The sequence below is a fragment of the Onychostruthus taczanowskii genome, unplaced genomic scaffold (assembly GCF_017590055.1).
Source record: "Onychostruthus taczanowskii isolate IOZ18803 unplaced genomic scaffold, ASM1759005v1 scaffold21, whole genome shotgun sequence".
NCBI classification, from domain to species: Eukaryota; Metazoa; Chordata; class Aves; order Passeriformes; family Passeridae; genus Onychostruthus; species Onychostruthus taczanowskii.
The window spans coordinates 5,887,366-5,900,596 of NW_024499351.1; the positions used below are offsets into that span (position 1 = coordinate 5,887,366).

General features: G+C 52.2%; 1 protein-coding gene across 4 annotated transcripts in view; it reads right to left on the reverse strand.

Moving 5' to 3' along the window:
* Positions 1-89: 89 nt before the first annotated feature.
* TJAP1 (tight junction associated protein 1) overlaps positions 90-13,231 on the reverse strand; it is a 40,273-nt gene continuing 27,131 nt past the window's right edge. For all 4 annotated transcript variants that reach the window (XM_041404320.1, XM_041404321.1, XM_041404322.1 and 1 more), the window contains exons 5-11: positions 12,947-13,105; positions 9,866-9,894; positions 9,035-9,196; positions 8,352-8,418; positions 6,513-6,620; positions 5,747-5,830; positions 90-4,064 (exon numbers count right to left, since the gene is read on the reverse strand). In XM_041404320.1, coding sequence (XP_041260254.1) covers positions 2,748-4,064; positions 5,747-5,830; positions 6,513-6,620; positions 8,352-8,418; positions 9,035-9,196; positions 9,866-9,894; positions 12,947-13,072 — 1,893 coding nt within the window. In that variant the 5' untranslated portion in view covers positions 13,073-13,105 and the 3' untranslated portion in view covers positions 90-2,747. The remainder of the gene's footprint in view (positions 4,065-5,746; positions 5,831-6,512; positions 6,621-8,351; positions 8,419-9,034; positions 9,197-9,865; positions 9,895-12,946; positions 13,106-13,231) is intronic.

The following is a 13,231-nucleotide window of genomic DNA, read 5'->3' on the forward strand; positions in this document are numbered from 1 at the left end:
ATGAGTAGCTACAGCTTCACACGCTCAGGATCATTCCAGTCCAGGTCTTACTTAGTATCAAGTACAATGTAGCCATTGCCATCTACTTTTAAAATAGTTTATTTCTGGTCTTAAAATATACATCAGTTTGAAAATCTCAGAAAAAAACACATTAGTTACAGATTAACAGTCTGGAGTTGGGACACTGGAACTCGGACTCAAGGCCCCAGAGCCAGTACTGCTGGAGGTGGCAGGAGTGCAGAGGACACAATGCCCACAGGGCAAGAGAGGGCTCCGCTGCTGCTTGAGGCCACCAGTCCCCCTCAACCTCTGCCATCATCCTAATGCTGCAAAGCACAAGTGTCTGGTGAGGTGGTGGGAATACCTTTCCACCCCTCCACTGTTTTGCTTTTCAGTCTGCCTTCACCAAAAGCAGAGTGAAGCCAGCACTGTTCAGCATCATCAGCACCAGCTGCCTCAGCAAAAGAGTTTTGTCCACTGACCAGCATGCCAGGATTCAGGGAAGATGGGGCTGAGCCCTGGGAGGCAATGCCTCCCCCACTGCAGGCCACCAGCAGCCTCAGAGCCAGAGCAGCTCACTCAGTGAGCAGCCAACCCCAGGTGACATCTGTGAGGCAGGATCTGGCAGCTGCTGCAGATGCAAACCCTCAGCAGTGCTGCAGAAGAACAAAAGAAATGCAGCAGTGGAGTGGCTGATGGCAGCAAACACAAGGACAACCCCCTCGCCCCTCCTCAACTGGGACAGGGGAGATGAACACTCCAGGCTCAGAGGAGGCTCCCACTCTCAGCCTGTCTGCACAGCGAAACACTGCAGTGAAATACTGAGTCCCACCTCCCCACCAGAGGGTGGCATCCAACTCTACAACTGTTCCAGGTGGGAAACAAGGTGAGGTGCAGGCAGCAGCTCTGCCCAGGGTACATAAAACAACCTACACAACTTGCCAGAGAGGCCTGCAGCTCCCCTTCACTGGCCCTGGAGCCTCCAGGCTCAAGCTGAAGCCCTGGCTGGCCCCAGCTACAAGCTGCAAGCCCTTTACAGAGACAGGGGTTTGGGGAGGGGAGCAGGCCCCCCAAACAGCTCTTGGCTGCAAATCTTGATGTAAGCATATGAACAGATGCTCCCTCCTGGAGAGAAGGATGCTCTCCTCCAGCCCAATGAAGGGCCCACATGGTGTAGGGTGGGAGGACAACACAAACCCAACTCAAAAACCAGACAGCAGGCTGAGGGCAGGGTTTGAAGGGGGTATGGTGAAGGGAACTGGGCTGTTCTCTGCCCTGCACTCCCAGGAAAGCCAAAAAACACCAGACAGACAAGGGCACAGGACAAAATTAAAACAGGAGGCCTGGGCTTTGTAAGCCCTCAAAAAAATACCTACATCTACAGACCTCTCCCCTTCCCTCCCACCCCCAACAAGACACTGAGCACACAAGACTGAGAAGAAAAGTCACACAATACCACACTACACTAGGAAAAACACACAGAGCCCTACCCAGGAAGGGAGGCCCCAGAGAGGCACCAGAGCCTGGAGCCCCCCAGAGAAGGGGGCGTGCAAGGAGACCCTGGTGAAGGGCTGCTGCCGAGCCATGAGGTAGTGCATCTGCAGGGAGCAGCTCCTCAGCATGCTGCCCTCACATCCCTGCTGGCCCTGCACCAAGCCCTTCCCAGAAAAGCCCAGTAGCATCCTTCACGCCTTGCTTGCCTGGGGCAAAACCTTGTTCTTAAATCTGGAGGGGTTTCTGCAGGCTGGAGGCCAGGATCAGAGGGAAGTGCAGCTCTGATAGCTGAGACTCCTCAACACACCCTCAGTGCAGGCATCAGACCGGCTGCCAACAGCTGTGTCTGTTTATGCAGGGTGGGGGAAAAGAGAAAACAATACACCCCAAAACCAAAGGCTTGGAAAGAAGAAAGAAGCCCACCCAAGAGCAAAGCATCAGCACCGTTCAAACAAAACAGCACAGAGAACAGGGGAAGAGGTGTAAGGGAGGAGACACACAAATACAAACCCCAGAGCCCAGCAGACACTGCCTCCCCAAACCACCTCAGCAAGCAGCACCCATGCCCCACACCACAGCAACAGCCCCTGTGCATTGCTTCAGTGGGGACCAGGTGCTGAGCCCAGTCCTGGAGACACATGACAGCGACCTGCAGAGGCAGATTCTGAAGACTCATCCAGTGGGTGGCTGGGGAAAACAAAATCCAGGAGGAAAATGAGACACCAGCAATCCCAGCTCATCCCCACGGCACACAGCCATCTGCTGGGAGAGTCCTTGTGCCCCACTCACAGCCGCTGGGGCTCCCAGGGGATCAGACAGCACCACACAGGCACTCTGCCCTGTTGGCACAAGTTAAAAGAGAGCAGAGCAGCTGCGGGGAAACAACAAGAGAGCACCCAGGGCCTCAGGTACCTGAGTGGGAAGGGGGATGAGAGCAAAAAGAGGCACAGGCACCAGGACAAGGGGTACCAAGAACTAGCTCTGGTACAGGCACCACTGTGAGGCTGTGAAGAGAGCTGCAAGTGTGTTGGGGCAGTGGGTGTGCTTCTGCACACTGTGTGTGCTTGTACTGAGGGTCTGAGGTGCCAGGGAAGGGAGATCCCAGCTCTTCCAGGCAGCAAAAGAAGAGAATAAATATAAAACCTCAGAGCAGAGTTTCCCCGGGAGGAGGGTACTAAGGGAGGCTTCTCCCTCAGGTGGACTGATGGGGGCATCCCACAGCTCTGCTAAGCATGGCTGCTTCTTGCTCTGCCTCAGCTGAGAAGGTTGCCCTGCTCCTGGGCTTGTGTCAGACTGTCTTTGCGATGTAAGTGGTGCACCCCCATCCTCTTGGGGCTGCGGTGCGGCCGACTGAAAGGAGGCTTGACTCTGCCTTCTCCACTTTCCTCTTGGACACCTCCTTGGCTGCTCTCCTTGTTTCCCTGGAGCAGCATTTCTCTCTCCTCAGCTGGGCTCTCAGGCAAGCCAAGGTCTACATAGTCCTTGTGCTTCTCTGGTGAGGGGCTTTCAGGCTCAGCAGTGCCTCCACCGCTTTCAAGCAACAGCTTCTGGGCTTCATCCTGGGAGAAATCTGTACCATAGTCTGAGGAGAAATGGCTCCTGCGGGCTCTGGACTCAGTGCTGTCTGTGTCCACGCTTGAGTCCCGGCTCACGGTCCAGCTGCAGCTCTGTGCAGACTCCTCACCATCTGAGTAAGCTGAGGATGCCCTACCCAACTCCTGCATGGAGCGGCTGAACCTCTTCTGGAGCTCGGGGGCTGTATCACGGCTGAAAGCCGTGCGGTTCATCAGCACTCGCTCCGAGGTGGGGGGTGCCTTATCCACAAACATACGCTGCCAGTTAGCCAGCAGGTCCTCCTCAGAGCTGGCAGAGCTGGCAAAGGCGCTCGGGATTTGGGGAGGGCTGCTGAATGGGCTGCTCTGGGAAGAGCCGTGAGCCCTGGCTGCTTTGGGGGACTGCTGACAGGAACAGCTGGAGGCTGAACGGTGCCCTTCTGAAGCAGGGCTGCTGGGGAGTGTCCGGTGCCTGTCACAGCTCTCGTCTTCGCTCTGCACCAGGCTGAGGGAGATGGCCTGGCGCGTAGCATACGTACAGTTGGGCAGGGGGCTGTTCTTTGGGATCCTTACCTTGTCCTCAGAGAATTCAATCACTTTGCGCCCCGGGTACATAGGATGGGGAGGTGAGGGAGTAGGGTACGGGCTTAGCTTCTCAAAGGCAGGCACCTCCTCAGGCACACTTTCCACGCTACTCTGCGGCTTGCAGCCACCATTCTGCTGTTTCCCCGCATCTCCTCCCTCCTTCCCCATCTGCCCTGCACTGTTGCAGGCATCAGGAAGGGCTCCGCTCATGTCCACATGCACAAAGACATCCTCAGCCATGGGACAGCTGCCACTGCTAGACTTGGCTGAATTCAGAACCAGAGATTCTGGTTTCTCCAAGACTCTGGCGATGACTGAGGTGGGCACAACATCAGATGGAGCCAAGGTGTGGGCTGCCTCTTGGCCAGGGCCTGCAGACTCCTGTGCGCTGTGCAAATGTTTATTCACCATGTCCTGCAGCTCATAGGGAAGCTAGGGAGAAGGAAAAGGACATTAGAAGGGGCTACCACGCAAGTAATTTAGTTTCATATAATCTGCGTTTTCCAACCAACCTACATGTGTATTTTGTAGTCATTATCTTGACCCTAACATTCACCTACCTTGCCTTCAGAAGGGTATCTTTTTTCAAAGCAAACCTGCCTCATGAGTGACTAACAAGGCTCTCTAGCTGTCACAGCAGTCATGCTTCTAGGCCATGGTTCACAGGCCCCATGTGGCAAAGCACACAGTAAAGACAGCACATGGGCTCAGTCTCACATGCTTGTGAGCACAGAGATAAGGCCCAGCCAGCACATGTTAGGAAGGGGTCTATTGATCTGTGGAAAATCAGCTGGTGGTTGCACTGAAGTGACTCTAGATTCCCCCACTGCTGAGATCCACAATGCTCCCTGAATGCATAATTGCAGTCATGCTGCCTTGGCAGCCTGCCTGCAGACCAGGATCGATGCCTTCCTGTGTTCCTACCGACTCCAACATGTCACCATGCTTCCTCACTCTCTCCATTTCACAGAGCCAAACATAAGGGCTTATTACAAAAGTTGTTGGACTGGGGTCTCACCGGGGGTAAGCACTACCCCTCATCCTGCAAATGGGCACTACTGCTCTCCCCACTACCCTGCCAAGCTGCCCTCACCTGGGTCACCACAGACAAGTGAATCATGGAGAGCAGAGGTCCCCAAGCCACTCAGTGGCACAGCGAGGTCTGTCCCATCACAGCCAGAAGGAAACTGCACCCACATCTGGGCATGCAGGGCATACTGCATAACAACAGCTGGCTGTGAGGCAGGCTGTGTGCACACCTGCTCAGCACCAAACCCCCTCCAGTGGCAGCCATGTGGAACACAGTGCTTTGGGGGGCAGAATTCAAAGCTCCAGAGAGGGGGGACAGCTGGGAGAGAGGTCAAGGTTACCCCAGCAGTAACTGATACACTGACCTCAAGAGTGCTAATTTGAGACACAATGGGGGAGGGTGACATAGTGGTCACCTGCTAAGTTAAAAAAGACAAGCATGTAGTTTGCTGAGAGGAACACAAGAAGGGACAGAGACTAGAGGTATGGCAAAGAGGGAGCTGGGCTAAGGGCCTGGATGATACTTTCAACCAAAGAATTGATGCTACTAATGTGAAAGGAGATGAGAGCAGGCTGAGCTGAGCTGCCTGCACCCTCATCCCTCCCCACAAGGGGCAGTGAGTTGGCACCAGCTTCTCCTGCTCAGAAGGCCTAGAAAACCCTGAATGCTGCCTCACACATTTCTCCTCAGAGTAGTAAGTAACATTGGGTCAGACTACTGCTGTTTCTTATGAGGCAGTATGGCCCTTCCATGTGGCTAGGAGAGGAAGGAAAAAGGATGGAGGAAAGTAAGAGAGAGGTCTGTTCTCCTGCCAGCTACCAGCATGCACCCAGCAGACTATCAAGTTCAAGGTTATTGTGCTTTTTATAACAGCTCCTGGCTGAACTGTGAAATGGAGCTGTCATGAAAGAGGAGCTGGCAGAAGCTCTGTGCTGCCTTCTCAGTGGGAATGGGACAGAAACCTCCCCCACCTCTGAGACTGAAGGATGAGAGGCCAGCAGCCCTGTGGAGAAAGCTGGAGAAAGCAAAATGCAGTCAAAGCCCATAAGCCCTTCTTCCCCACCTCAGCAGGATTACTACTCACATCAGCAAACTTGTGGTTCCTGAAGTGAGACTTGTTACACTTGAGCAGCTGTACTGCAAGGTTACAGTCCTGTCGATAGCGTTCCTGCAAGAGAGGGCACAGGTGTATAACACTGTCAGACTCGCCCAAACTCTTACCCAAAAAGGCACCAACTGACCACATACTGTTTGAACAGAAACCAGAAGAGGCATCTGATGAATCGTTCATGAGGGCACTCTCATTCCCTCCTCCCCATACTCTTATGTATTTTCTTACTTCAGCCTTTCAACTCCAGTCCTTGTTCCTGGCATATCCTCTGTCAGTGTATCAAGCCCCTCTCCCTCTGGAGATTTTAACCATCCCCAAAAATCCCACATTTTCTCTCCCATCCCACAGCTCAGCTCTATCTAATGATGCAGACAGATTGGAAGGAGTTGAGAGCAGTTAACAGAGACAAGCACTGGATCCAGGAACTTCTACATTAATGGTGTAGAAAAGGCATCAGCTCCCTCCCAGCTCTTGAGTGAATGACCCCTCCTTAAGTACAGCCCAGACTCAAGTCAAACCCTAAGCTTAAAAGAGCAAATACATCAAACTTGAAGATCCATTCTTCCCTGTTCAACCCCTCAGACCCTCTTCTGTTTGTCCCTGTCCCTGCTCCTGCACAGCTCCTGCATTTCCATACACACTGGAGTCATTCATGTGCTCCTTTACACTAATGTCTTTGAACAAAAGGAAAAGCCCACACCTCACACACTTTCACAGCCATTTGCAGATTGACACTTACATTGAGTTCCTCCAGCTTATTGATGGTGGTTTTGGCATCAAGCAATTTATTAGTGAGCTCTACAATCTCCCAGTCCAGCGTCTTGCGGTCCATTTCTGCCTTTTTAATCTGGGATGCAAGAATACCAGGTTTAAAACTCCCTAGCACAGAACCTGGCTGTACCACCCACCTCAGCCCAAGCATAAGCACAATGACATGTTCAGCTGGGATACAAAAAACTTCCAGACAGACAGACAGACATACGGACAGACAAGGGAGACAACCCTTTTCAAAGGAAGGTGATTCCAAAAGCCAAATGGGACCAGCTGCTCTGCTAGCTACAGGGACAACAGGTTGAGTCTGAACCTCCTCAATGCAGTACCTCTTCTTGCAGCACCAGCAGGTTTCCTCTCTGCCCATGGTTCCCATGGTGCCTCACAAAAAGCTAGTGGTTTTGAGTGATCAATCCCAACCTGCCACTGACAGCAAAGACCTCTGAGATTGATACCCAGCCCTCCTTCCTGGGGAAACCGAAACAAGAAAACTGCCAGAAAAGATCCAACAGTCAATACTGAATGGACAAAAAGGGGAAGGCACCATCTCGCAAGAGTTTAAGCCTTGCTCTAGTAAGTAAAAGGACCTGTCGCGGCATTTGAAGTTCAGCTAATGTCCTTCATAAAGCAGGCAACCTTGCCTCTTCAGACTCCCTAACAGTTCAGGTACAGGGCCGACAGAGACTCAGATGTAACAGCAAAGAGGGACAACACCTCAGAACAACTAAGCTGTCACTGTCTCAAGAAGTTCTTCCAAACTGCCCAAGGGTGTTGTGAGGCTGTGACCAGCAGGCCAGCTGTGCATCACAGGTACAGCACAGCAACAGGCAGGCGGATAAGGGAGCCAGTACTTCAGCAGTATGCAGCCTCTTCAGTCACCAGCACAATGAATAATTGGTAGCGAATATTAACCCAAGAAATTCAAGTTCTAGAACCAAAGAAATCTCATCCTGGGCTACACAGAGCCAATCAGAACCTCAGCTATTTGACTTGCCTGCTCACAGCTCAGGAAGGGAAGGAAAGGGAGCAAACAAGGCTCACAGCCATCCACACCTTATGCAGTGCTGCAGCTTATGGGCACCACTTCCCAACATGTCATGCTCCAGCTGGCTCAGAGTCAAACACTCTTAAGATGGAGCCCTGCAAGCTAGGACCTGCTGCATCTGCGGGCAGCTGCTGGATACCAGGTGAGCCCTTGGCTGGACGAGGGCTGGGGCCCCTCCATCTGAGATGGTGTATGTGGGATTGACAATGAGACCAACAGGCCGAGACACGCAAAAAGGAAAAACACACAAACGAAAAGACGCAACTGCAAAAATCCAGCTTTGGCTGAGAGAGGCCTGAGAGGTGAGTGCGCCCAGAGTGTGCCAGCGGCAGCGTGGGGAGGAGAAAGAGAAAGAGAGGGGGAGGGAGAGAAAAGAAACAGCCATGAGTGTTATGAATGCACACAACAGACATACACGCACATTGGCTCTGCTCTGACTGCCCCCGTCCTCCCAGGATGACCACCCCAGGACTAGCTGACATCCCTGGCACTTTGAGAGGGACTGAAGCAACATGACGGAATACCATGCACTTATGTTGTGAGGAACCAAAGCTCTCATGCATGACCAAGTACAGGCTCAGTAAATCAAGAAAACCACTCATGACACCAGCCAGAATGGGGAGTAGATGATCATGGCCAAAACCTCACCCCTCACCCGCTGCCACATCTGCTGGGTAAAGACAGGGCCCCTTCCCCCATCTGCTCCTAAAACACACTGGTCTCTTGCACCTCATCTCTCTAGTGACTTAATAGGGTACTCACCAGGGCATGCAGCTTCTCCTCCAGGTCTTGGTTGGTTCTCTGGGAAGCAGTGTAGCTGTTCTGCAACCTACAGAAACAAGTTTGTATGCTTGGGAATGGATCTCAGGCACCTACTCAAGTTGGCTTCATAGGTGCCAAGAAAACCACCAACTCCAGAACTCAGAAAGATTGCTACTAAGACAACCAGGCATATTAACTATGCTTCACCTCTGACACATGATTGCTTTCAGACCTCAAGTCACTGGAGGCAAGATGAGGCTGGGGGGGTGAAAGGATCCTGCAGGAGGGGATGTAGATGACTTTGGAGGACTCCTCTGAGCTATGTCACATCTAAGCACATGACAAGTGACTGGCACTGATTTTTAACTGAGGTACTTTTCAGGTAAAGCAATGATGTATTTTTCTGCAGCCACCAGCGGATTTTTTTGCACACCTGCTTACATCCAACAGATGAAGAATTCCCTGCCATCAACCCTTCATGCTGGCAGCATTCCTACACCGTACCTGGGAAGAAGTAATGGCTGCAGAGCCTTTATCTCCCCTGGAGTCTGGAGGTGCACCTTTTCAAGGATGCAGCACACCTTTGATTTGCACAACAGGGCACAACCTGCTCATGCCAGCTGAGGGAGTCTTTGGTGTGAGGGATCTTTCTAACTCTACTCCTCTCATTTTCTTTGTCATACCTACGGAATTTGTCCTTGAACTTCTCCAGCTCCTCACGGTTCTGGCCCAGTTCCATCTCCAGGTAGTCCTGACCTGACTCCAGTTCCCTCTCCATTGCCTCCATTTTGTTAGTCACGTATGTCAGCCGTCGACGAAGCTCCTCATTCTCATGCTGCAGCAGCCTGGGGCAGGAGCCAGGAGCAAGGTACCACTGAGTGCACAAGGAGTATTCCACACCAGCCCCCACCCCACTGCCCTGCACTAGGGCCCAAGAGCCCTCACAGGGGCCCCAGGAAGTCAGGAACTGAACACTCAGGAAATTCCAATGCATGAAGCAAGAGGTACATCTCTGTAAGGACAGACAGACAAACACTCTTGGAGCAGGGGAAAAGAAGTACATGCCAGCTGGCCAGCCATAGCTCCCAGCTCCCTCTCAGGTTACAGTGCTTGCATAAAGACAGATGAGCTGTACAGCTCCAGTGTCCCTCACTGATGAATGAAAACCAATCAATAATTTATCCCAGTCCAGGTTGGATGAATAGAAGGGAAAAATCCTCTCTTCATCTCTGTTAAAGACTTCATCTACTTTCTTTCACATCCACCAACTCCTCTGCCTGCATCTGCACTGGGGATCCATGTTCCCTCCTCCTCCAGCGGGAGGGACATGCAAGGCACAGGTTGGCAAGGCACAGAGCAAAGCTCTGCCCACACGGCCCCAAGAAGATTGAAGATCTGAGAGGAGCCTGCAGGGCCAGTCAGCTTCACTGCGCAGGTGGCACAAGCAGGATGTGAGGAATCAGCACCCACACAGTTGCAGTATGACAGGCATAAAGGGGGAGCAGGACACTTACTTCATCCTTTCTGCATCCGTCAAGGGTTCCTGCACAGGGAAGAAAACAGCTGTGAGATTCTTTTAGAAGAGGAGTTGGTCTCTCACACTGTCTGTCCTAAAAGGCAGTCTTGGTGGCTAGACCCTAGCGGTGACTCTTCCTCCCCTGCCCTGACAGTTCACACTAGACAAGCTTTGAACTACAAGGATTTGTATACACTGCTCAGCTGCCTGATACCAAAACACACTGTGTGCTCTGGTTCTGGTAGAAGACTAGAAACCACCACACAAGTTAGGTAACTTTACCCTCCCATGGTGCAATCTCAGCATCTCTTTGGTAACACCATCACCTTAGGTCTTTCAGCTTCCTCCACATTCACAGCTGGTGGGCAGGAGGAATCTCACAGGCCAGCATACACAGGATTTACTAGTCACCACAGCAATTACTTGTGGGGCCCCTGAAGCCCCACAAAAAATCACGAGTGAGAATCATTTGGGAGCTGAAAAATGTGGCTACCAATTATATGTCCCAGATTGTGCTGCAAAAAGAGGTTTCTTTTTGCAGACCTGAAACCAGCCTCTGAAACTATTCTAGGATAGCAGAAGAAATGCTAAAGGCCAGGAAAAGCTGTAAAAGAAAATGTTACGGGCAAGATCCCCAGAGATAGCTGGTGCAGAACAAGGAGACAGAGAGCAGTGACAGGAGCACACAGCTCAGCTATTCTGAACTCTCTGTGCTAACCCATGAGATGGCTGCTGCCTGCCAGGATTGCTGGGAGATATTTAATTAGCATGAGAAACAACTTTTTTTTTTGTGAAAGCCAAGACTCTGACCATTCTCACAAAGTCCAAAAGGCCCATGGATTATTTTGGTACTTGATACCAAGAGCACTTCACAAACCCAAGTGCAGCCACACTTCAGACAGTTTATTAAGTGTCACAGTCAGCTCTGGGCTGAGAGACCATGTCAGACAGCCAAGGACAAGGCTGTTTTGCTGCTACCAATTCCATAAAGTACACCATCCCAGTTCTGGCCTTAAGACATCATGGGACTGCTTTCTTCATTAATTCACACTTTAAAAGAATGGTCTTTAACACCTGCATTTACCTTCCTGTTCCTAAGGGCAAAGTATCCATCAATTGTTTTCTTACCTCCTGATTCCACATGGCAATCAGTTAATTCACCCAGAATTATCTAGCAACTGCCTCCCCTGCCCCCACATATACACAAACAGCAGATGATAGTGACCAGGCAAAGGGGATAATGTGATTCTTATTAATACAGGGTAATGGCATTGCCTGAAAGCAGGCTAGAGAAAAGAGGAGAAAGCTTAAATGTCCTGAAACAGCCATCACACAAAGATCAAGTATGCTGAGGCAGCCAGGCACAGGGCACACACAGAGCACTAGGAACATCCCAGCACCTCCTGACAGCGGAGCTGCCTGCCTCCTGCACACACCTACGACTCAGCAGCCTGAAGGGCCTCCAACCAGCAAACACCTGGGAAGTTTGCAGTGGGGAGAACAGCACCAGTTTCTACCTTCCTTAACTCCTGGGCCAAAGCTGGTTACTCCCAGGACGATATACCCAGCCTCTAGCACAGCCATGAGTGGCACCCACAAGAGAGCAACTTCTGATGATTAAGCACCCACAACATGAGGTCTGGGGGCCTGCTCTCAGTCTCTGCCCTGGCATTACAGATTAGATGAGATCCAGGTAGGGGTTTGGCCTTTGTCAGAGCCCTGCCTGCAAGTTGGTGACCCTGGCACCTACCTTGTTCAGTGCCAGGTTGAAGGAAGGGGAGGATCTAGATGGGGTAGGCCCCTCCTCCCGACTCCAGCATGTTGGAGTGGAGCAGGATCCTTTCTCTGGGTAGTTCGGCTCCACTGTATGCTTCTGCCCAAGCTTAGCACACTGATGGTGCGGCTGTAATAGCTGTGAACTGGGACTGCTTTCATCCCTTCTGCCCTCTGCACTGTTTTTCCATGAAGACAGTGAATGCTGCTGCCCAGAGGATGTCCCTGCCAGCCCCAAGTCTGCCAGCTGCTGCAGCTCATACTGACACAGATCTACTACCCTTCTCTCCAAGGAAAGGAGTTTTCCCTTACTGTCCTTCCTCCCAAGGACAGGTTTCTTTCTTAGTCTGGAAACTCTCTCAGCTTCCTCAGCATACTTTCTCTGGCCTGAAGCCATTCCCAGCCCCTCACTTTTCTTTTCTGCTTTTCTTCTGCTTGGGCAGGGGGATCTTTCAGTTGCATGCTTGGTTTTGCCCCCTTTTAGGCGACCTTCCCCTTGGCCTTCTGGCACGGAGCTTCTGGGAAAAAGGGGAGAGTTCTGGTCTTGTTCTGCTCCCCTGGTCTCTCCCAGTGAGCGCAAGCGGTAGGGACTCAGCACCCGCTGGGTAATCTCATCCAGGAATTTTGAGAACTGCAGCTTTTCCTCTGTGATCTTCTCCCTGCGCTTGACAGAGTCAGCGGCCCTGCTACTGCTTTGCTCCAGGGAGCGCTTCTCCCTAGGGCTGAGGCAGAGCTGAGGATCACTGCATTTGCGTGAGCCACGACCATGGCAAAGTGTCTCTACTGAGCGGGACTTGCATAAGCTCTCAGGGCATGAGCCAGTCATGCTGGTCTGCTTCAGGATCCCTTTGAGAGGCAGGTGTGTAGAGGAGACACGAAACTTCCTCGGTGTCAGGACTTCAGGAGGCTCTTTAAATATAAGTGAGCGTTCCAGGCTTCTGCTCTTGAAAGAGCAAGTGGGATGGTGTCCTTCATCTCCAGACACCAGAACTGTCTCCATGCTACGGCTCACAAACTTGCTGCGGTGCCCACGACTGCGGTTCGGGCACCGCTTCCCACTTCGCTGCCCCATCTTCCCTCCACGCTGAAGTGCTGGAGAGACAGTAGTCTGGCTCTTGACGTTCAACTCTGTTCTGCACCCTGCCACTTCCTTCTCACTGCTGGACTCCAGGGACCACGATGAGGAGAAGTTCAGGTTGCAAACCTCAAACCCCTCTGCCTGCTCGAGCTGGCCTGCCTCGGTGTAACTAAACCCTATTTGCTGGTGCAATGGTGTTAAGCCCTTTGTCACCCGGCAAGTTGTTACCTGACTCTGCTCAGCCAAGATCACTCCGTCCTGGTCGTCACGAATGATGGGCACCTCATGTCGGATTTCGCGGTGCTGCGGGGGCGCCTTGCGGTAAGGCTTCTTTGACGGGGCTGTGCTCGACATCCTCCCACCTGCGTGGCTCCGAAAGCGTGTTACCTACCAACAGCAGAAAGTGCACAGAACAGAGAGTCGCGGCTGCTCCATTGAACCCTGGAAGTGACCCGGCAGGAATTTGGCTCCCCTGAAGTCCCAGAGCAGGTCCCCATGCAGAGTGCTAATAGA